At 26.4% G+C, this 22,909-nt stretch overlaps 1 protein-coding gene across 4 annotated transcripts in view; it reads right to left on the bottom strand.

Annotated features, from left to right (window-relative positions):
• Positions 1–22,909, bottom strand: part of LOC101900908 (uncharacterized) — a 90,485-nt gene that overhangs the window by 46,803 nt on the left and 20,773 nt on the right. For all 4 annotated transcript variants that reach the window (XM_020036749.2, XM_059129040.1, XM_059129046.1 and 1 more), the window contains exon 2: positions 3,879–3,938. In XM_020036749.2, the coding sequence (XP_019892308.1) occupies positions 3,879–3,938 (60 nt within the window). The remainder of the gene's footprint in view (positions 1–3,878; positions 3,939–22,909) is intronic.

Raw genomic sequence — 22,909 nt, 5'->3', positions numbered from 1 at the left:
TGGCATCCAAGAAGGCCAATATTTCTATTCCTTTTAGGAAATTTTTCATGAGAACTGCTATACAAATAAGATTGAATCTGAACAAAAGGTCAATAGTATTCAGATAGTATGAAAATTATAAAAATATTCCATTAGATTTAGAAGTTATGGTCCCTCGAACATGGTGACGCAAAAGTTGAAGAATTTCTTGAAAATTGAGTAATCTTTAAATTTGCGCCACATCTCGGTTATTTGATGGAATATGTGAATGAAAATGGTATGAATTTAAAGGCAAGACGTTCCTCTTTTAAAATCCTGCTCACTTTTACCAACTAATTTTTTTGTAAGAAAAAAATTTACCTCAACAATGAAATGTCAATGTATACCCAGACAAAAATTGGCAACCTAGAAATTTAATATTTCTAAATTTTTGGGTTTTTTTTTTAAAGAGAACTTGCATAAATTCAAGATCACAGTAGACCACAAGGTCCCTAAAATTCAGATAAAGTTTGAATCAAAAAAATATTCCCTCAGGTTAAGATCTTATGGTCCCTCGAATATGATGACCCAAAATGTTGGGAATTTGTAGAAATATTGAGAAACTTTTTAATATGCACTAAAACTCTTGTATTTACTTGGTTATGTGGATAAAGGTTTCTTGTATTTAAAGACCAGATGTTCATCTGTCAAAATTATGCTTATTTTATCAAACAAATTTATTGCAAGAAAAACCAGAACTCTACAATGAAATGTCAATGTCTGCTCAGGCAAAGGTTGAGAACCAAGGAGGCCAGTATTTCTATCTTTTAAAGAAATTTTTCATGAGAACTGTTAAGACGCCATTTGAGGTCACGGTCAATAGTATTCAGATTGTAATAAAAACATTAAAATATAACATCAGGTTTAGAAGTTATGGTCGATAGAATATGATCACGCAAAATACTAGGAAATTGTGGAAAAATAGAGTAATATAGTAATTTGCGGCATATCTCTGTAATTTGATGGGCTATGGGAATAAAAGTTATTTGCATTTAAAGGTAAGATGTTCTTCTTTAAAAATCTTGCTCATTTTTACATCTAAGTTTATTTCAAGAAAACAATTTGAGCTCTATCATGAAATATCTATTTTTACCCAGGCATAGGCTAACAACGTAGAGACTTATAATCTCTTATTTTTTGAGAAAATTTTCAATATAAATGGTATATACTTGAGATCGCATTAGAGCACAAGGTCCATGGCATTCTCATAAGTTTGAAATCATAAAAATATTCCCTTAAGTTGTGGAGTTATGGGCTCCAGAATTTGATGACGCAAAAAAATAAGAATTTCTTAAAAACCGAGTAACTTATTTATTTTTACCCTATCTCGGGTATTTAATGACCTATACGGATAAAAGTTGTATGCATACAAAAAAGAGATGTTCCTCCTTCAATGGCATGTAAATTTAACCTCAAGAACATGATTAGAAAAAATATTTTGTTCCTCAAGTAAAAGACTTTAGACTGCTTTTGTGAAAGATTAAATTATCAAATTTTCCTTTTCCGGTTTTAGTGTAAAATGTTAAAAAATAATCCTTATTTATTTCTAAATATTCTTAAACTAGAGGTCAATTTCGTTCAAATTTGATTCGAATCATTAGAATATTCCTTTGGGTTCGAAAGTTATGACACCCGAAATTATGTGATGCAAAAATTTAACAACTTCGAAAAAATGTGTATTTTCTTAATTTTTGCCATAACTCGCGTGTTTGATGAAAAAGGGTTTTCCAAAACCATCTAAATATTGCTAAAGGTTATTAAAACAGGGAAATAAATCTAAAAACAAAGAGCCATGGAAATATCCTGTTTAGTTCACAGGTTATGACCATTTGAAAGTCTTGCGCCAGAAATTTAATATATTGAAAATTTTAAGCATGTTCAGACTCTTTATCATATATTGGGCATTTGTAGAGATATATTGATAAAATGTGTACCCATTTAAAGTCCAGAAGGTCCTAAGCTCGAATTATGTCAAAAAATATCGACTTAACTATTTTCATTCTATGAAATTTACTTTACATTAAATTCACTTAATTTTTCCACGCAAGAGTTACACATGTTGAACCAAAACGTTTCTAATTTATAGAGGTTTTTTCAGAGGAATCCTTATAAATTTCAGATTGGTTTAAAGCTCTCTGCTAAAACCTATAAAGATTAATTTAGTTTGTGTGAATATCTCACTTGATTCCCAAGTTATGGCCCAACGAAAATGCTTGCCCGGAAAAAGACAAAATTTTGTAAAATTTTGTAACTTCTTCATTTTGGTCATATCTCAGGTATTTGAAGGGTTATGTTGATTAAATTTGCATCCCATTTGGGCATAAGAAGAGTCACTTTATTAATCTATTTTAATTTTGTAGCTAGAAATGTTAGCAGACATTAATTTGACCTTCAAATCAAAATGCTGAAAACTTTCTATGAGAGTTTGTTACTCTCGGAACCCCAGTTTTCTTGATTTTATGGATAATTTTCCCAAGAGTTATCTTTATTTTTTCATTGATTATTCAATACCGGGCATGTATCTTCAAAATAAATGTGGAACTAAAAGATATCGCTCTTGGTTCAAAATTTATGGCCCATCGAAAGGGCTTGCGCAAAAAATCCTTATTTTGGCAAATATTTTGTGCATGCACAAATTTGTCCATAACTTTGGGATTTGATGGGTTATACCAATGATTTGCATATCACTGGAAAGGTTAGACACTATTCTTTCCAATTTAAGTCATTTTTATTGGAAAGTGAGGCTTGGTTACCCTTTTTTTGGCCTTAGATGCCTATATACGTTTACGTGGAAGTCGTTGCGTATACATTGTGACAATACTCATACGCGCTCGTGTTTCATGCTGTTATCAAGCAAATATTTATCATTTCTAGTTGTATAGGGTACACAAACAACACATGAACTCTATTCACACACACTTTAACACGTTCATATACACAAACAATGGCATAGTGTGTATGTGACAAATACTTAAAATAACATTGAAGGAAATGACTTTTTTTTCCTCTTCAAGATTCCTTTGAGAAAATGCGATATAGTGTGTGTGTGTGTTGTGTGTGTTAAAGAGGAACTATAAGCATGTCATTGTTATGTGGCGTTGCTATTTACATTGGTATTGGTGTGATATCTTTGGTTTTGGTTTATAACTTTGTCGTTGTGTTTGTATTGTTCATAGAGTGCACAAAGTGAAAGAAAAAAAATCTTCTATGATTTCTTTGTGTGCGGAAGAGTGCGGGCGTGTAAGTACCATTAAACTACTGAACTGAGCAACAGCTTCAATTTCTGGGGATTTTTTCCCTCAAAAAAAAAAAAAAAAAAAAAAAAAAAAAATTGAAATAAATAAATCAAAGAAGTCACGTTCACATTTAATACAGATATATACAAATAATAATATGGGATTTCAGCTTTGCGATTTACACGTATTCCGTATTGAGGGACAAAATTTTGAGAGGGAGGGGAATGGCAGAGAGATAGCAAATAAATAATCACAGAACGGTGCATTGAACTTCAAGGTTGGGTAACAAAATAGAGGAAAATGTAGTCATGCAGTAAACTACGATTTGGCATGCCAAGGACTAAACATCTATAAAAATAATTTTTAAATGTTGAAATCGAAAACAGAAATTTTAAGAAACCAATTTTCAAATAAAAATACTTTTCATTTTCAAAAAATAATTTTAAGAAAAATTTGTTGCATTAAAAAATAATTGGGCCAACATTTTTGATTTGCTTCTATGTAGCGGGATTTTCGTAGCACATAGCATCTAACACATCTTGATTCTAGGCACAGACATATATCTATATTTTTTCACATATATATTTTTGGGAAAAACAATTATATTTTCAATTCAAAACTTACAGTATTGGAAACCAATTCCGATTGCAGGCCATCGAGGTGAGTAAGACTTTTGGATTTTAACTGGAAAATAAGATGAAGGGGAAAAACACATATTATAACGACTGAAACTTCGATTCGAATTAGAAAAATATTTATAAAAATAAAATTTAAAAAACATATAAAAACAAAAATTAATAAATAAAAAATAAAAATAAATAAATAAAAATAAATAAAAAAATATTTTTGTTCTTTAAAAAATTTTGTAAAACTTTAACCATACAAAAGGCGTGGATTTTTTTAAAAAATATTTTTTAATAACTCAACAGTCGGTGATTTAAATAAAAATATTTTTTCAATAACTCAACAGCCGTGGAATTTTTAAAAATTATTTTTTCAACAACTCCACAGTTGTGGATTTTTAAAAAAATATTTTTTTCAAACACTCAACAGTCGTGAATTTTTAAAATAATATTTTTCCAATAACTCCACAGTTGTGGATTTAAAAAAAATATTTTTTCAATAACTCAACATTCGTTGATTTTTTAAAAAGTATTTTTCTAATATATCAACATTCGTGGATTTTTTAAAAATATATATATTTTTTTCAATTTTTAAATATTTTTTTAACAACTCAACAGTCGTGGATTTTTTTGGTGAGTTCCACCTGTCGTAGGTGAAATTTTTTAAAAAATATTTTTTCAATAACCCAATCGTCGTTGATTTTTTAAAAAATATTTTTTCAATAACTCAATTGTCGTGGATTTAAAAAAAAAAATATTTTTTCAATAACTAAATACTCGGGGATAATTAAAAAAATATATTTTCCAAATAACTCAGCAGTCATGGATTTTTTAAAAAATATTTTTTCAATAACCCAGTAGTCATGGATTAAAAAAAAAAATATTTTTTCAATAACCCAGTAGTCATGGATTTAAAAAAAATACTTTTTCAATAACTCAACAGTTGGGGATTTAAAAACAAATAATAATTTTTCAATTATTTTTTAAAAAATATTGTCAACAGTCGTATATTTATTAAAAATATTTTTGCAATAACTCAGCAATCGTGGATTTTTTTTTTTTTTAATATTTTTTCAATAACTCAACAGTGGTGGATTTTTTAAAAAAAAATTTTTGTCGATAACTTAACAGTCGTGGATTTTTTGAAAAAATATTTTTTCAATAACTCAACAGTCTTGGATTTTTTTTAAATATTTTTTTCGAATAACTCAAAAGTCGTGGTTTTTTTAAAAAATATTTTTTAAATAACTCAACTGTCATGGATTTAAAAAAAAAATATTTTTTTCAATAACTCAACAGTCGTGGATTTTTTTTAAATATATTTTTCCAACTGTCGTGGATTTTTCAAAAAAGAAAAAAAATCAATAACGCAACAGTTATCGATTTTTCAGAAATATTTTCTCAATAATTAAACAATCGTGGATTTTTTTTAAAAAGTTTTTAAGTAAATCGTCAAACCTGGATTTTTTAAATTAAAAAAAATGTTCAATAAATTGACATTCTTGGATTTTCTAAAAATATTTTTTCAATGAATTACCATGCGTTGTTTTTTTAAAAAAAATATTTTTTGACGAATGTGTTCCTATAGATAGCCAGCACCGCTGAGGATTTTTCCTACTGACAAAAATGTTGGCCTCAGCAGCAGTGGACTTTCCTCTTGAAAAAAGTCTCCCACTACAGATGGGCAATATTCTTCTGAAAAAAAAAATCTTCAGTAGTTTAGGTATTATTTTCGGTATGGAAAAACAGTCCTCCTTAAGTCCTCCTCTCAATTTTATCCTTTAGACAAAAAGTCTTTCTCGGCAGATTAGGATTTGTTTCTTATAGGAAGACAATTATCAACAACTATTGAATATTTTCCTCTGGGAAAAAGTTTCCTCATCAGCTTTCGATTTTTTTTCTGTGGAGATTAATTGTCCCCAGCTGCTGACAATTTTTTGCTGTAGAATAATTTTTTCAGCACCTTATAATTTTTTTATAGAAAAAACCGCTCCACTGCAGCTAAAAAATGTTTAAAGAAAATAAAATTCCTCAGCAGCTGGATTCCTTCCACTCATTATCTCCCAATTGATGTACAATATTCATTTCTCAAGTTAATATTTATGTTTAATAAGCTTCAACTTAGTCAAAATTCCCCTCCCCAATCATCAGCATCATAGTTCCCATTATTATCATCTTCATCATCACCATAATTCCCATTATTATCCCCTTCATCATCACCATCTCCAACTTTACTAGCATAAATCCTACAGATCATCCTGATAACTATAGTGAAGACATAAAAGGTCATATATCTTCCGCTGACACAGATAGTGCTTCCAGCTTGGCTTTTCTTCTTCCAGCACATGCTATGCACCTCTTCTCTTGCCTTGCCCCATCCGCCTTGCCCTTGCACCAAGTGTAGCAATTAAATAACAATTATGTTAATGTCGTTTTTTGTTATTGTTGTTGCTGGTGTCTGAGTGTGTGTGTGAAAGGATATATCCTGCTCTCCGTTTTCACTGGAACTCGAGTGACTCACATTAGCAAACAATGAAATATGAGATTTGTCAGTTGAAATGAAGGGGCGGGAGGAGAGGGGTTCAAAACGGGGTACGGGTGTTGGAAGTAGTGGCTGTAGTTGCTGTTAAGCAGGTTAAGTGTGTGACAGCATATGTAAATGATATTTATATTAATTTTTTCTCCGTTTGTTTTCTTTTCTGTTGCTGACATTTTCGCAAATGTTCTCCTCCTTTGGCTCACCCTTTTTTGCAAAGTGAGGAGAGCTAACATGATAAACTAAAAATGCCTCCATAGGGCCCAGATGTTATTCCTGGGAATTTCGAGTTAATATTTGTTGGGGGAACATTTTTTTTGGTATTCATAATGAAATCACAATTCTGACTGGTAGTTATGAATGTTGGAATTTTATGTGTAATATTAACTTTTCAATTATGGGTACTTTTAAAGGGGAGCGGGAGGAAGATCTGATTCCAAAAAAAAAAAACACAATTCCTTTACCTCAAATACTAATGCCAAATGAGAAATATTTTTCTTTCTTTTCCATGACAAAAAAAAAACGAAACTAATTAGTATTCTTCCCATGACAAATGAATAAATGGTGCGTATGAGTGTTGGCATTTCAATGGTGGCGTATTAAGACATACATCATACGCCCCCATGCATGGGAATAAATAATAACACTCATACGCCCCCGTATGATTACATCCACAACTAAGACAAATTGAAACCACTCCCAATTGATTCGAATCCCAAGCAACAACGATTCCTTTTCAGTTTCGTTAATCAATTATTTAAGGAAAATAATTGAATTAAATGTTTACCCAGGCGTATCGATGGCAAACACTACACCTCCCTCCTCCCGCTTCCACAGAAACCCAAACAATTCGTGACGAAATGATATGGCAATGGATGCGTGAGACCAAAACTTCAATACCAAACAACGTTATCTGTTGTTGTTGTCGTAGTCGACGAAAACATTTAAATTTTTAACAACTGCATCTGTTTGTCTGCCATTCTGTCTGTCTGTCTGCCAGTCTGTCTATTTGCCCAGGAAACAAACTCACCAAAGCCACAACACTACTTTCTGGCAATGAGAGAGTGTAAGACTCAGACACACACTCACACACTCACACACATGACCATTTCACATAAATATATGTGTGTGTGTCTGTAAATAGACGACGTGACTAACGTGCCAGCTCAGCTGTTTTTGTCCCATGTAGGCCACAACACTGTAGCATGGCCTGCAATTTTCCACATGCCTTCTCTCTTGGTTTCGGGGCTCCAACAATCAAGGAAATCCTTTAAGTCCTTAAAAACGATATTTATTAAATACAAATTTGTTGCCAGAAATGTGGCAGGGACATGGCATGGACTACGAATATGGGTAATAGGGTGGATTCGAAAAAAAGTATTACAAATATACCAAATTTAAAAAAGAAAAAATTAAAAATCCAAGATTTTATGAAAAAAAAAACTCTATTGAAAATATATTCGATTTTCAAGATTTTTAAAAAATATTTTTTTAATAAAAGACCAAACTTGGATTTTCTAAAAAAAATATTTTTTTAATAAACAACCAAACGTGGATATTCTAAAAAATATTTTTTTAATAAAATACCAAACTCTGATTGTCTAAAAAATATTTTTTTAATAAACGGCCAAAGTTAGATTTTTATAAAAAAAAATTTTAATAAAAAATCAAACGTGTATTTTTACAAAAATATTATTTTAATAAAAAGACCAAACGTTGATTTTCTATAAAATATTTTTTTTAATAAACGGCCAAAGTTAGATTTTTATAAAAATATTTTTTGATAAACAACGAAATGTGGATTTTTTAAAAAATATTTTTTCTAATAAACGGTCATAGGTCGATTTTTTTAAATATTTGTTTATAAAATGGCCAAATATGGAATTTTTTAAATATTTTTTTTATAAACAACCAAACGTGGATTTAAAAAAAAAAAAAATATTTTTTGTTAATAAACAGCCAAACGTGGATTTTTAAAAGATTTTTTTTTATTAAAAGACCAAATGTAAATTTTTTAAAAAATAGTTTTTCTTAATGTGGACGACGATTTTTTAGAATTTTTTTTTTATAAACAGCCACAAGTGGATTTTTAAAAAAATATTTTTTCAATAACTCAACAATCGTGGATTTTTTTAAAAATATTTTTTCAATAAATGGACATTCCTGGATTTTTAAAAAAATATTTTTTCAATAACTCAACAGTCGTGAATTTTAAAAAAAAAATATTTTTTTAATAAACAACCAAACCTGCATTTCTTTTAATTTTTTTTTTTTTAAACTCAACAGTCGTGAATATTTCTTAAATATATCTTTTTCAGTAATTCAACAGTCGTAGATGTTTTAAAATATATTTTTTCCAGTAACTCAACAGTCGTGGATGTTTTATTTTTTTTTAATAAATTAATTGTAGCGGATATCTTATAAAAATATATTTTTTTATAATAAATTAATTTTAATTTTTAATTAAAAAATATTTTTTTTTCAATGAACTAAAATACGTTAATTTTTTTAAAAAATATATTTTTTCAATAAATTAACAGTCATGAAACCAAACGTGGATTTTCTAAAAAATATTTTATTTTATAAAAGACCAAGCGTAGATTTTGTAAAAAAATACATTTTAATAAAAAAAGCCTGGATTTTCTTAAAAATATTATTTAACAAAAAGATCAAACGTAGATTTTCTAAAAAATATGTATTTTAAAAAAAAGTCCAAACGTGGATTTTCAAAAATTATTATATTAATAAAAGACCAAACGTTGATTTTCTAAAAAATATTTTTTTAATAAAAGGCTAAAGTTAGATTTTTATAAAAATAGATAATTAGAAAATATTTTTTTTTTAATAAACATCCACATGTGGAAAAATATTTTTTCAATAACTCAACAGTCGTGGATGTTTTAAAAAAGTTTTTTTTTTCAATAACTCGACAGTCGTGGATGTTTTAAAAAATATTTTTTTTCAATAACTTGACAGTCGTGGATGTTTTAAAAAATAAATTATTTGTCGTGAATTTCTTCAAAAATGTGTTTTTTTTTTCATAAATTAACAAATGTTAATTTTTAAAAAATATATATTTTTTTCAATAAATTAACAGTCGTGAATATAAAAAGATATATTTTTTTAAGAATTAACAATCGTGAATTTTTTCCTGAGCGCGATTTTTTCTGTAGGAAAAAATGTCCTGAGTCTTTTTGTTTTTTTTTTTTTTAATTTATAACATATCCCATTAAATGAGGTTTCTGGGAGCGTATGCGTGTTGCCCTTTAAATAATACTCATACGCCATGAAATCAGCACACCACCCCATTATACCAAAAATAATTGCTCGCCATATATCAAAATAATGTATTTCAATTTGCAATTATCTTATACTCAGCACCACCTCCCCGCCCCCCTTCGATCTGTCAATAAATTACCCCTTCCCCCCTTATTTCTGCCAAATGGCAACAAATTTTGCATTGAAACAAACAAAACCACTGAACTCTGAGAATTGAAAAGCATTCACTATGGCGAGGATGCTGATTACGATCTGACTAAGTGGTTGTGTATTTGGGGTTATACTGCCAGTATATTCATTGAAAACTTCTGAACATGCTCGTAATTAATACACAAGCTTACCGAAAAGTGGCAGGACAACTGGATGGCACACGGCATAGTTGAACCGAACCGAACTGAAGTAGGTCAAATTGCGGTAAATCAGTTAAAGTATAATGAATGAATGAAACACACCGAGTACGAGCATGATATATGAGTGCAGACAATGTTCTTCCTCTAGGGACCTCCGCATCATAATTATCTGCAGCAAAATGAAACATGCAATGGTTAAATGAAAAGATTGGAAATCGATATTCGAAAGAATGGATATGGTAAAGAGATAAAAAAAATTATTTCTAGAAGGAAGTTTAAAAAAAAAAAAAAAATACGAGTACTAACCCGTACTTTGGAAAACATATTTGAAAAAATCCATATTTGTTGACATATTGGGGAAAATGTTGAACTAAAGCCATAAATTAAATCCGCAACTTTTTTGCAAAAGCTTTCCGTTTATCTGTACATTTTTTGAAAAAAAAAAATATTTTTTAAAACATCCACCAAAGTTAATTTATTAAAAATATTTTTTAAAAAATCCATGCTAATTTGTTGAAAAAATAAATTATTAAAAATTCAGGTTTGTTAATTGATTGAAAAAATATTTTTTGAAAAAATCCATGGCTTTTAATTCACGGAAAAAATATTTTTTAACAAAATCCAAGGCAGTTAATTTATTGAAAAATAATATTTTTTTAATCCAACAATGCTAATTTATTGAAAAAAAATTTTTTTTTTAATAAATCCTTTTTTTAATTGGTTGAAACATATTTTTTTTTAACAAATCTACTTTTTTAATTGATTAAAAAATATTTTTTTAAAAAACTACGTGTGGTAATTTATTGAAAAATATATTTTTTTAAATTCCACAAATGTTGATTTATTTAAAAAAACACGACTGTTGAGTTATATAAAAATATATATATTTTAAAAAACACGCGACAGCTATTTTATTGAAAATGCATTTTTTAAAAAATCCACGACTGATAATTTATTAAAAATCTATTTTTAAAAAATCCACTACTGTTGAGTAATTGGAAAAATATTTAAAAGCAGACACGTCTGTTGAATATTTGTAAAAATATTTTTTAAAAATGCTCGACCGTTAGTTTATTACAAAAAATATTTAAAAAACACGTCTGTTGAATAATTGTAAAAATATTTTTTAAAAAGTCCTCGACCGTTAGTTTATTACAAAAATAATAAAAAAACACGTCTGTTGAATAATTGCAAAAATATTTTTTAAAAAGTCCACGTTTTTTCTTTTATTGAAAAAATATTTTTATAAAAATACACGTTTGTTAATTGAAAATATTTTTAAAAAAATTACGTTTTTTTAATTTTTAGTTTAGTTTAGTTTTATTAAAAATATTTTTTTTTTCAAAAACCACGTTTATTTATTATTTATTATATAATATTATATTATTTTAAAAAATCCGCTAATGTTTATTTATTGAAAAAGTATTTTTTAAAATATTCATGACTGTTAATTTACTAAAATTAATATTTATTAAAAATTCTACGACTGTGAATTTATAAAAAAAATATTTTTTAAAAAATCCGCTAATGTTAATTAATTGAAAAATTATTTTTAAAAAATCTATGATTTGTTATTTATTGAAAAAATATTTTTTGAAAAAATCCAAAATTAAGTTTTTAAAAAATATTTTAAAAAAATTTACGTTTGTCAAATTAATGAAAAAAAAATATTTAAAAAAAATCTACGTTTGCCAATTTTATAAAATAATTTATTTTTTTAAAAATCGATTTTTTAAATTTATTAAAAAATATCTTTTAAAAAATACACGTTCGTTAATCTATTGAAAAAAATATTTTTTAAAAATCCACTATTTGTTGATTACAAATTAAGAATTCCCAACAAACCCTCTCTTCCCCCTTTCCCCCACCCTTTGTGCCACATCAAATGTCAAACCACAATAATATTAAATTTGACAGCATTTGGTGTTGTCGCACGTACATCGGCGGCAAGCTTCGGTTTGTTGATTTTCCTTTCATGCCCGTGCTTCGCTTCGCTTCAGTTCAGTTCTGTAGGCCAAAACTAAGTTACTCAGCAGCTTTGTTGCGTTGGATAAAGGAGACAATTGTGAATTTGCTTTATTCGAAGGATTTGGTGGATCCATAAATCTAGTTTGCAATTCATGCTGGAGTACATCCCGCAGTCTCTACCCCGCCAAACTATAGTTGTCACACACACACACCAACACAAGGATAATAAAATTTTTATTGTTTGTTATTGTATCAAAAATATTTTATTTTCGGAGCTCCTGTCGCTGTTGTGCCTGAATTTGAGAGTGTGTGGTTGTAAGGACACACCAACCGCCAGACGTTACAACAGCGAGGAAATGTGACACAGACAGCTGCGACATTTACCAAAGACCAGCTGGGGCGGAGAAGACGCGGTGAGCGGAAAATAGCATTAGTTGTAATGGCTGAGAATAGAAAAATTTCGTGAGAGGGGGGAAAGAGACGGGCTTGTTTGCCGTACTTGTTTCGATCCATTTCGTTGCGGATTTGAAGGATATGGTTCAAGGTTAGATTTTTTATTTTCCCTCGCTTATTTTTTCTGTTACAACATTTTTCAATTGTGTTGACGTTTGTACGTTTGTATATTATTTTGAGATTATTGCAATTGCGATTCGTATTCGTATTTGTTTTTTTTCTATTTTGGTTTTTGTGCCAGCGTTCGGTACTACACTATAACTATTTTTGGGATCGACAAGACTTTCATCTGTAAGCTTTTTATTAAATAAAGGATATATATTTTTTTTTTGGTTCGCTATTCAATGTCATTATATTTTGTTGCTTTGCTTCGCTTCGCAGCGACGAAACAAAGCATATCAGAATAATCATCATCAGCTATTCCCCAAAGGGAGTGTTAACGAATTTTTCTTTTTAAATCAAATTTATATTTTCTTCTTCTGTGAATTGCTACAAGGCTTGGATGTGATAGCAAAAAAAAAGGGGGAATAAGAAACCCAGTGAATAGTTAAGCATAGAATTAAAGGAAAAAAATTACGAAATTTAATTCGCATATTTAAAATACCAATTTGGATAATTCGAATCAAATATGCGTATAAGTGTTAGGAATTCAATTTAAAAAAATATTGGTCATACGCCTGGGTGATAGGGAGAAATAATAACAATCATACGCTCTCAGGCACCCATTGAATTTTTCCCTTAAAATTAAATAATTAACGAACGTGGATTTTTTAAAAATTATTTTTTCAATAAATTAGCAAACGTGGATTTTTTAAAAAAATATTTTTTCAATAATTTAACAAACATGGATTTTTCAAAAATTATTATTTGAATAAATTAACAAACGTGGATTTTTAAAAAAATTATTTTTTGAATAAATAAATAAACGTGGATTTTTAAAAAAAATATTTTTTCTATAAATAAGCGAACGTGGATTTTTTAAAAAATAGTTTTTCAATAAATTAAAAAACGTGGATTTCTTAAAAAAATAGTTTTTCAATAAATTAAAATACGTGGATTTCTTAAAAAATATTTTTCAATAAATTAACAAACGTGGATTTTTTAAAAAATATTTTTTCAATAAATCAACAATCGTGAATTTTTTAAAAACTATTTTTTGAATAAGTTTACAAACGTGGATTTTTTAATTTTTTTTTCAATAAATTAACAAACGTGAATTTTTTAAAAAATATTTTTTTTCAAAAAATTAACAAACGGGAATTTTTTAAAAAATATCTTTTGAATAAATAAACAAACGTGGATTTTTTAAAAAAAATATTGTTTCAACAAATTAAAAAACGTGGATTTTTTAAAAAATATTTTTTGGATGGATTTTTTTAAAAATTTTTAAAAAAATATTGTTTCAACAAATTAAAAAACGTGGATTTTTTAAAAAATATTTTTTGGATGGATTTTTTTAAAAATTTTTAAAAAAATATTTTTTGAATAAATTAACAAACGTGGATTTTTTAAAAAAATATTTTTTGAATAAAAAAACAAACGTGGATTTTTTAAAAAATATTTTTTGAATAAAAAAACAAACTTGGATTTTTAAAAATTATTTTTTTTCAATAAATTAACAAAGATGGATTTTTTAAAAAATATTTTTTTCAATAAATTAACAAAAGTGGATTTTTTTAAAAAAAATATTTTTTCAATCAATTAACAAACGTGATTTTTTTAAAAAAATATTTTTTGAATAAATAAACAAACGTGGATTTTTTAAAAAAATATTTTTTGAATAAATAAACAAACGTAGATTTTTTAAAAAAATATTTTTTGAATAAAAAAAAACATTTTTTCAATAAATTAGCAAACACGGATTTTTTAAAAATTATTTTTTCAATAAATTAACAAACGTGGATTTTTTAAAAATTATTTTTTTTTTAAGAAATTAGCAAACATGGATTTTTTAAAAATTATTTTTTCAATAAATTAACAAACGTGGATTTTTTAAAAATTATTTTTTCATGAAATTAGCAAACATTGATTTTTTAAAAATAATTTTTTCAAGAAATTAACAAACGTGGATTTTTTAAAAATTATTTTTTTTTAATAAATTAGCAAACATGGATTTTTTAAAAAATATTTTTTTCAATAAATAAACAAACGTGGATTTTTTAAAAAATATTTTTTCCAATAAATTAACAAACGTAGATTTTTTAAAAATATTTTTTTCAATAAATAAACAAACGTGGTTTTTTTAAAAAATACTTTTTGAATAAATTAACAAACATGGATTTTTTAAAAATTACTTTTTCAATAAATTAACAAACGTGGATTTTTTAAAAATTATTTTTTCAATAAATTAACAATCGTGGATTTTTAAAAAAATATTTTTTCAATAAATTAACAAACGTGGATTTTTTAAAAAATATTTTTTCAATAAATTAACAAACGTGGATTTTTAAAAAAAAATATTTTTTCAATAAATTAACAAACGTGGATTTTTTAAAAAACATTTTTCCAATAAATTAGCAAACGTGGATTTTTTAAAAAACATTTTTCCAATAAATTAGCAAACTTGGATTTTTAAAAAAATTATTTGTCCAATAATTTAGCAAACGTGGATTTTTTAAAAAAATATTTTTTCAATAAATTAACAAACGTGGATTTTTTAAAAAAATATTTTTTGAATAAATAAACAAACGTGGATTTTTTAAAAAATATTTTTTCAATAAATTAACAAACGTGGATTTTTTAAAAAATATTTTTTGAATAAATAAACAAACGTGGATTTTTTAAAAAACATTTTTCCAATAAATTAACAAACGTGGATTTTTTAAAAAAATATTTTTAAATTAATTAACAAACGTGGATTTTTTAAAAAAAATATTTTTCAATTATTTAACAAACGTGGATTTTTTAAAAAAATATTTTTCAATTAATTAACAATCGTGGATTTTTTAAAAAAATATTTTTCAATTAATTAACAATCGTGGATTTTTTAAAAAATATTAAAAATATTTTTTTTTAACAAATTAACAAACGTGGATTTTTTAAAAAATATTTTTTTAATAAATTAGCAAACGTGAATTTTATAAAAAATATTTTTTTTTAATAAATTTCCAAACGTGGATTTTTTAAAAAATATTTTTTTCAATAAAATAACAAACGTGGATTTAAAAAAAAAACATTTTTTCAATAAATTAACAAACGTGGATTTTTTAAAAAATATTTTTTCAATAAATTACCAATAGTGGATTTTTTAAAAAATATTTTTTCAATAAATTAACAAACGTGGATTTTTAAAAAATATTTATTGAATTAATTAACAAACGTGGATTTTTTATAAAAATATTTTTTTCAATAAATTAACAAACATGGATTTTTAAAAAATATTTTTTGAATAAATAAACAAACATGGATTTTTTTTAAAAAATATTTTTTCAATAAATTAACAAACGTGGATTTTTTAAAAATATTTTTTCAATAAATTAACAAATCAAAAAAATTTTTTGAATAAATAAACAGACGAGGATTTTTTAAAAAATATTTTTTGAATAAATAAACAAACGTAGATTTTTAAAAAAATATTTTTTTCAATAATTTCATGAACGTGGATTCTTTAAAAATATATTTTTTCAAATATTTCACGAACGTGAATTTTAAAAATTTTTTTTTTTCAATAAATTAACAAACGTGGATTTTTTACAAAATATTTTTTGAATAAATTAACAAACGTGGATTTTTTAAAAAATATTTTTTAAATAAATTAACAAACGTGGATTTTTTAAAAAATAGTTTTTCAATAAATTAACAAACGTGGATTTTTTAAAAAATAGTTTTTCAATAAATTAACAAACGTGGATTTTTTAAAAAATAGTTTTTCAATAAATTAACAAACGTGGATTTTTTAAAAAAATATTTTTCAATTAATTAACAAACGTGGATTTTTTAAAAAAATATTTTTTAATTAATTAACAAACGTGGATTTTTTAAAAAAATATTTTTCAATTAATTAACAAACGTGGATTTTTTAAAAAAATATTTTTCAATTAATTAACAAACGTGGATTTTTTAAAAAATTATTTTTTCAATAAATTAACAAACGTGGATTTTTTACAAATTATTTTTTCAATAAATTAGCAAACGTGGATTTTTTAAAAAATATTTTTTGAATAAATAAACAAACGTGGATTTAAAAAAAAATAATAAATAAACAAACGTGGTTTTAAAAAAAAAAATAATAAATAAACAAACGTGGATTTAAAAAAAAAATAATAAATAAACAAACGTGGATTTAAAAAAAAATAAATAAACAAACGTGGATTTTTAAAAAAATTATTTTTTCAATAAATTAACAAACTTGGATTTTTTAAAAAATATTTTTTCAATAAATTAACAAACGTGGATTTTTTAAAAAATATTTTTTCAATAAATTAACAAACGTGGATTTTTTAAAAAATATTTTTTCAATAAATTAACAAACGTGGATTTTATAAAAAATATTTTTTCAATAAATTAACAAACGTGGATTTTTTAAAAAATATTTTTTCAATAAATAAACAAACGTGGATTTTTTAAAAAATATTTTTTCAATAAATAAACAAACGTGGATTTTTTAAAAAATATTTTTTGAATAAATAAAAAAACGTGGATTTTTTAGAAATATTTTTTTTTTCAAAAAATTTGAAAAAAAATTATTTTCGAAAATTTTCCATGTGTCTCCCCAGGTAAACAACAATTACTATTTGTTTTTGTTTTCTCTTAATTACAGCTTTTGATTTCTCTGTCAACAGAGTGCTCAAAACTGCTCATTAGTTCGGTTGGATATTTATTTAAAATTCTTTTGTTTTTCAACTGATTGCAATCACGATTTGGCTGGATGTGATATTTAGGAAACCCGGTAAATAATACTCTACAAATATTTGGTTGAAACAGCGCCATTTTCCCTGGCAATTGTTTGTTGACTATTTTACATAAAGTTGCAGTGAATTTGAACAATTCTATGATTTTTTTTATCAAGGATTGCGTGATTGTTTTATTTTGTCAGGGCAATTTGTTCAAAGGCGGCTCTCATGGATGAATATTCACGGAATTTTTGTGTTTTTTTTTTGATTTTATGCATTTCAATTGTTTTTTTTTTTTTTGTGATAGATTGTTGACCACGATTGAGAGAGTGACATGTTGATGTGGGGCGTAACGTTTGTGGAGTTTTTATTATTGTATTTTTTGTCTGATGCCATGATTGAAAAATTCAAGGATTTTGAAGGATTAGGGATAAGGTCTTTAAAATTCTCTAAAATTTTTTCGCTGTCCCAAATGGGAGGGAGGGTTTTAATTTTTTTTTTTTCAAAGTGGCCTAAAACAGTTTACAGAATATTTTTTTTTGGTGCCAATGACCCATAAAATTTTAAAAAATATTTTTACAGGCCCCAGGTTACCTGATTTATTTTTTGGAAATTTTTTAATTTTTCCCTAGTATTTTTTCTGAGGATTTTCATGGATCTTGATTGTCAATTTCTTTATAGACCTGGGAGGGCTTATATAATACTTTGGGAAATAAATGAGAGACCCACAAAAATTCATTGAAAACTTCGTAATTGGCCAAGTCAAAATATATTGGAATTTAGAGGTTGGCAGAATCGAGGGATACCTTCAAACCTGTTCTAAATATTCAAAGGTCTTAGAGACTTCTTAAATAACTTTTCATTGTGGCTTATAAGTATTTTTAATTCCTCAAATCACTAGGACGTATGATGAATATTTATTCCTCCTTCTCTACATCTACAATAATCATACGCCCCATCTTCATTCTTTCCATGTCTCATCATTTTTTTTTATACCCTCAGTCATATGACTAGAGTGGATATTTATAATTTGATACGGCCAGAACGTGCCACATCGAAATTAAGGCTTTAGATCCTAGGTCTCTTTGGACCAATTTCGTTTCAGGAAATTTGGAGTCGATCTAGCGATGTCCGTCTGTCCGTCTAGCTGGCTGACTGATGCGCACGATAACTCTCGAAGGGAGTATCTGATTTTATCCAAACTTGGTACATTGTAATACTTAGATCGAGTTCAGAGATGGGCAATATCGGCCCACTCCTTCTGGTACCTCCCACACAAAGGGTCAAAATTTTGAATATTCATGTAGCTCATAAAACACGAAATTAAAATCCGATTCTTTTCAGACTTGGGATATCTCTATATTTCCATACACATAAGATCTGTTGTAAGTATGGCAGAGATTGGCCCATTCCTTCTGGTACCTCCCCCACAAGGGGTCAAAGTTTTGAAGAACCAAAATGATCATAAAATCTGAAAAAAGCATCCAGCTCTCTTCAAATTTCACACATACAAACATATATCTGCGAACCCCCTCTTGTATCTCACCAACAAAGGTCACAATTTTCAATACTTTTATCTGTCATAAATTGCGAACTATTGAGATCTAGAAATTTTTACCGGTTTTAATTTTTTTTCGGTTAAAAAAAATTAAAACTAGAAGTTTTTTTTAAAAAAAAAAAAAAAATCATCAAAAAAAAAAAAAAAATTAAATAAATAACTAAAAAATTGCATCTATTCTCATAGGTTTCTACAATCCAAATAATCTTATAAACATATTTCATTGCCGTTTTAGGGCTATAAAAATAAAAAAAAAATCAAAATAATTAATTCTTGATACTCAAACGCTCTCATGGCATCAAAATTATTAATACGCTACCATGGATCCCTTTAAAATTATTCATAACCATAGAGGCCTGATAAATTTTGTAGAATTTTTTTCATAAGGCTCTGAATCCTAAAATTTTTTATAGTGTTTTTTTTTTTCGTGGAATTTTTTTTGATACAAGAAACAATTTCCGTCAATTCTCATAGGTTTCTACAATCCAAAAAATCTTATAAACATCTTTCATTGTCGTTTTAGGGCTATAAAAACCAAAGAAAAAAATCAAAATAATTAATTCTTGATACTCATACGCTCCCATGACATCAATTGAAATTATTCATACGCTACCATGGATCCCTTTGAAATTACTCATAACCATATAAGCCTGATAAATTTTGAGGAATTTTTTCATAGGCCTCTGAATTATAGAATATTATTTTGAAGTTTTTCGTGGTCCTGGAAAATTGTAGATTTTTTTTGATCCAAAAAAAAAAAAATTGCATCTATTCTCATAGGTTTTTACAATCCAAAAAATCTTATAAACATCTTTCATTGTCGTTTTAGGGCTATAAAAATTAAAAAAATCAAAATAATTAATTCTTGATACTCATACGCTCCCATGGCATCAATTGAAATTATTCATACGCTACCATGGATCCCTTTGCAATTACTCATACGCTCCATTGGCCTTCTATTAAAAATTGCTCATATGCTGCATGGTTCAATTGCAATAAAATTATTTAATATTTATTAATATTTCCATTGAACTTCAAATTTATTACGAACTATTGACATTTACATAAAATCTTCCTGAAAAAATACAATTTTTTCATTTAGGTAAAGCTCTTCTAAAACGTTTACCTTTTCACAAAAGCCACATAAACACAAATGCATATTTATATGTATGTATTTGTGTTTTATTTATTTTAGAATTAATTACACTACATTAAATATTGTAATTGAATTAAATACAAAATGAATGTCAACAGGGCGTTTTTGTTGCGTAAATATTTGCATATTTAGAAACATTTGCATAACTTTGTAATAAAGAGCTTTTTCAATGGAGAATATTTGTCACGTCCAGGGAGATGGGGGTGGGGTGAAGGAAAATCCCAAAAAGGCAGCAAGGAAACCTGATATGAAGAAGAAGTACTCGTAAGGAAAGTAACAGATGTTGAGCCAAATTTTTAATATATTTAATTTCTTTTAACAAAAATGTAATCTCACATCCCTGTCAATGTCTGAATCCTGTTTTAAAATCATTTTTCTACACAAAAAAAAAAAAAAAAGATTTCGTAATAAATATTTAATAAATACGGTCAACCACATTTCCCTCAACGTAATTTTTATGGGCCTTTACAGAGCATTTTTGATTAGCAAATGTGGCAGAGAATTTTTTTTTCGATTTGCAACTGAATGCCACCATTGCGGTCAACCGAACTTCATTTATTCATGGCAACCAAATAAATTGCACAAAAAATGCAATTAGTTATTTTGAAAGGCATTTGCACAAATCACAAAATGGAAATTTCGCATTAAAATATGTGGGCGAATGATGTGTCAGATTTACAAAAAAAAAAAAAAAAAAAAAAAAAAAAATAGAGATATCGCATTTAAGTGTTTGTCTGGAAAGGCTGAGAGCGGGGCGTATGATTATTGAGGTTAAATAAAGAGGCATAAATATTCATCATACGTCCTACGAACCTGGGAAATTCATGACAATTTGAAAAGCATCGGTAAATTCCATCTTCACAGCTTGGGTTAATAAAAATATTGCGATGTATGTAAATTGAAGACAATCGCACTATTCGAAAATTCTACGGCTTTAATAAAATTATGTCGTTAGGGGCATGGATTTTTTGCACACCCACATCTTTTAGGTTAAAAAAAATATTTAAAAATACTCTTGTTATTAGCCATTGAAAAATTTGTAAAAATCAACATCATTTGCACGTCCTATAGGTTCTTTAAAAAATATTTTTTAAAAAATCCACGTCTTATAGTTTCTTCAAAAAAATATTTTTTAAGAATCCACGTTCTATAGGTTCTTCAAAAAATATTTTTTAAAAAATCCACGTCTTATAGGTTCTTCAAAAAATATTTTTTAAAAAATCCACGTCTTATAGGTTCTTCAAAAAATATTTTTTAAAAAATCCACGTCTTATAGGTTCTTCAAAAAATATTTTTTAAACAATCCACGTTTTATAGGTTCTTCAAAAAATATATTTTAAAAAATCCACATCTTATAGGTCCTTCAAAAAATATATTTTAAAAAATCCATGTCTAATAGGTGCTACAAAAAATATTTTTGAAAAAATTCACGTCTTGTAGGTTCTTTAAAAAATATTTTTTAGAAAATCCACGTCTTAGTAGTTCTTGAAAAAATATTTCTAAATAAATATGGCTTTGAAAAAATATTATTTTTTTTTCAATGCCTTAGTTCACCTTTCATAGGTCCTTGATTTTTTTTAAAAAGTCTACGCCTTATAGGTTCTTCAAAAAATATTTTTTAAAAAAGTCTACGCCTTATAGGTTCTTCAAAAAATATTTTTTAAAAAAGTCTACGCCTTATAGGTTCTTCAAAAATGTATTTTTAAAAATCCACGTATTATATGTTTTGAAAAGGTGTTTTTAAAAATCCACGTCTTATATGTTTTGAAAAGATATTTTTAAAAATCCACGTCTTATTGGTCCTTTGAAAAGGTAAATTTTAATTCCACGTCTTGAATGGCTTTTAAAAAATTTCCATTTATAGGACTTTGAAAATAATTTAAAAAAATGCGTATTTAAAAGGGTTTTGAAAAAAAATATAGAAAATCCACGTTTATCTTGGTCTGAAAAAAATGAAGAATTCAGGACTTCAAGAAATTTTAAATAATTGTATAGATTTTTTTTAAAGAATCCACCTTATATGGTGTCTTAGAAATAATTTAAACAAAAAAATATTTTTGGGTCTTGAAAAATATTTTCTTTAAAAGATTCCGGTCTTAGAGGGCTCGAAAAAATATTTTTAAAAAATTCTACGACTTATGGGTCTTAAAGCTATGTTTTGTTTGTAAAACCACAACTTATAAGTCTTAAAAATATTTGAAAAATTCTACGTCTAAAAAATTATACGGGACTAAGAATCTACGTCGTTAGGGGCCTCGATTTTTCCCACATTCACAACTTTTAGCATTTTTTAAATAATATTAAAAAATACTCTTCTTATCAGCCTTTGCAACAATCTGTAAAAATCGATATCTTTTGGGGCTTGAAAATACCTAACATTTACAAAATATTTACGATTTAAAGAGTCATATAAAAATTAAAAAAAAATCCTTCTTGAAAAAATGTAGTAAATATAAACATATACAAATTTTCCGAATACAAAATCAAAAAAAAATCTCCTGAAGAATTCATTTAAAAAACCAAGAAATAATAACAAATGATCCGTGTAGCGTATACGTATTGTCAATACTTATACGCAACCTTGTTGTTATGGTAATTTCATTTGTTTTTTAATTTTTTTCCAATCACTTTTTTTTGCAGGCTCATGCTCAATTTCATTTACTTTACCATTTGCCCACAGAAAATGCCAGTATTTGTTTCAAATCATTCGTTTTAAGTAAACCACTTTTAGCAAAATTGATATTTTCTTTGTAATGGCATGTCTGGCACCGGCACCCACTCGAATGTGATTTTTCATTTTCCACTAGACCAACAACTACTATAGTTTTTGCATTTTAAATGGGATTTCATTTAGAACAGCAACAACGAAAAAAAAAATCCTTTGAATACAACAACATAAA

The sequence above is a fragment of the Musca domestica genome, unplaced genomic scaffold (genome assembly GCF_030504385.1).
Source record: "Musca domestica strain aabys unplaced genomic scaffold, Musca_domestica.polishedcontigs.V.1.1 107, whole genome shotgun sequence".
Classification (NCBI taxonomy): Eukaryota; Metazoa; Arthropoda; class Insecta; order Diptera; family Muscidae; genus Musca; species Musca domestica.
Note: the sequence above shows the minus strand (reverse complement) of the source record. Positions and strands in the feature narration are given on the sequence as shown.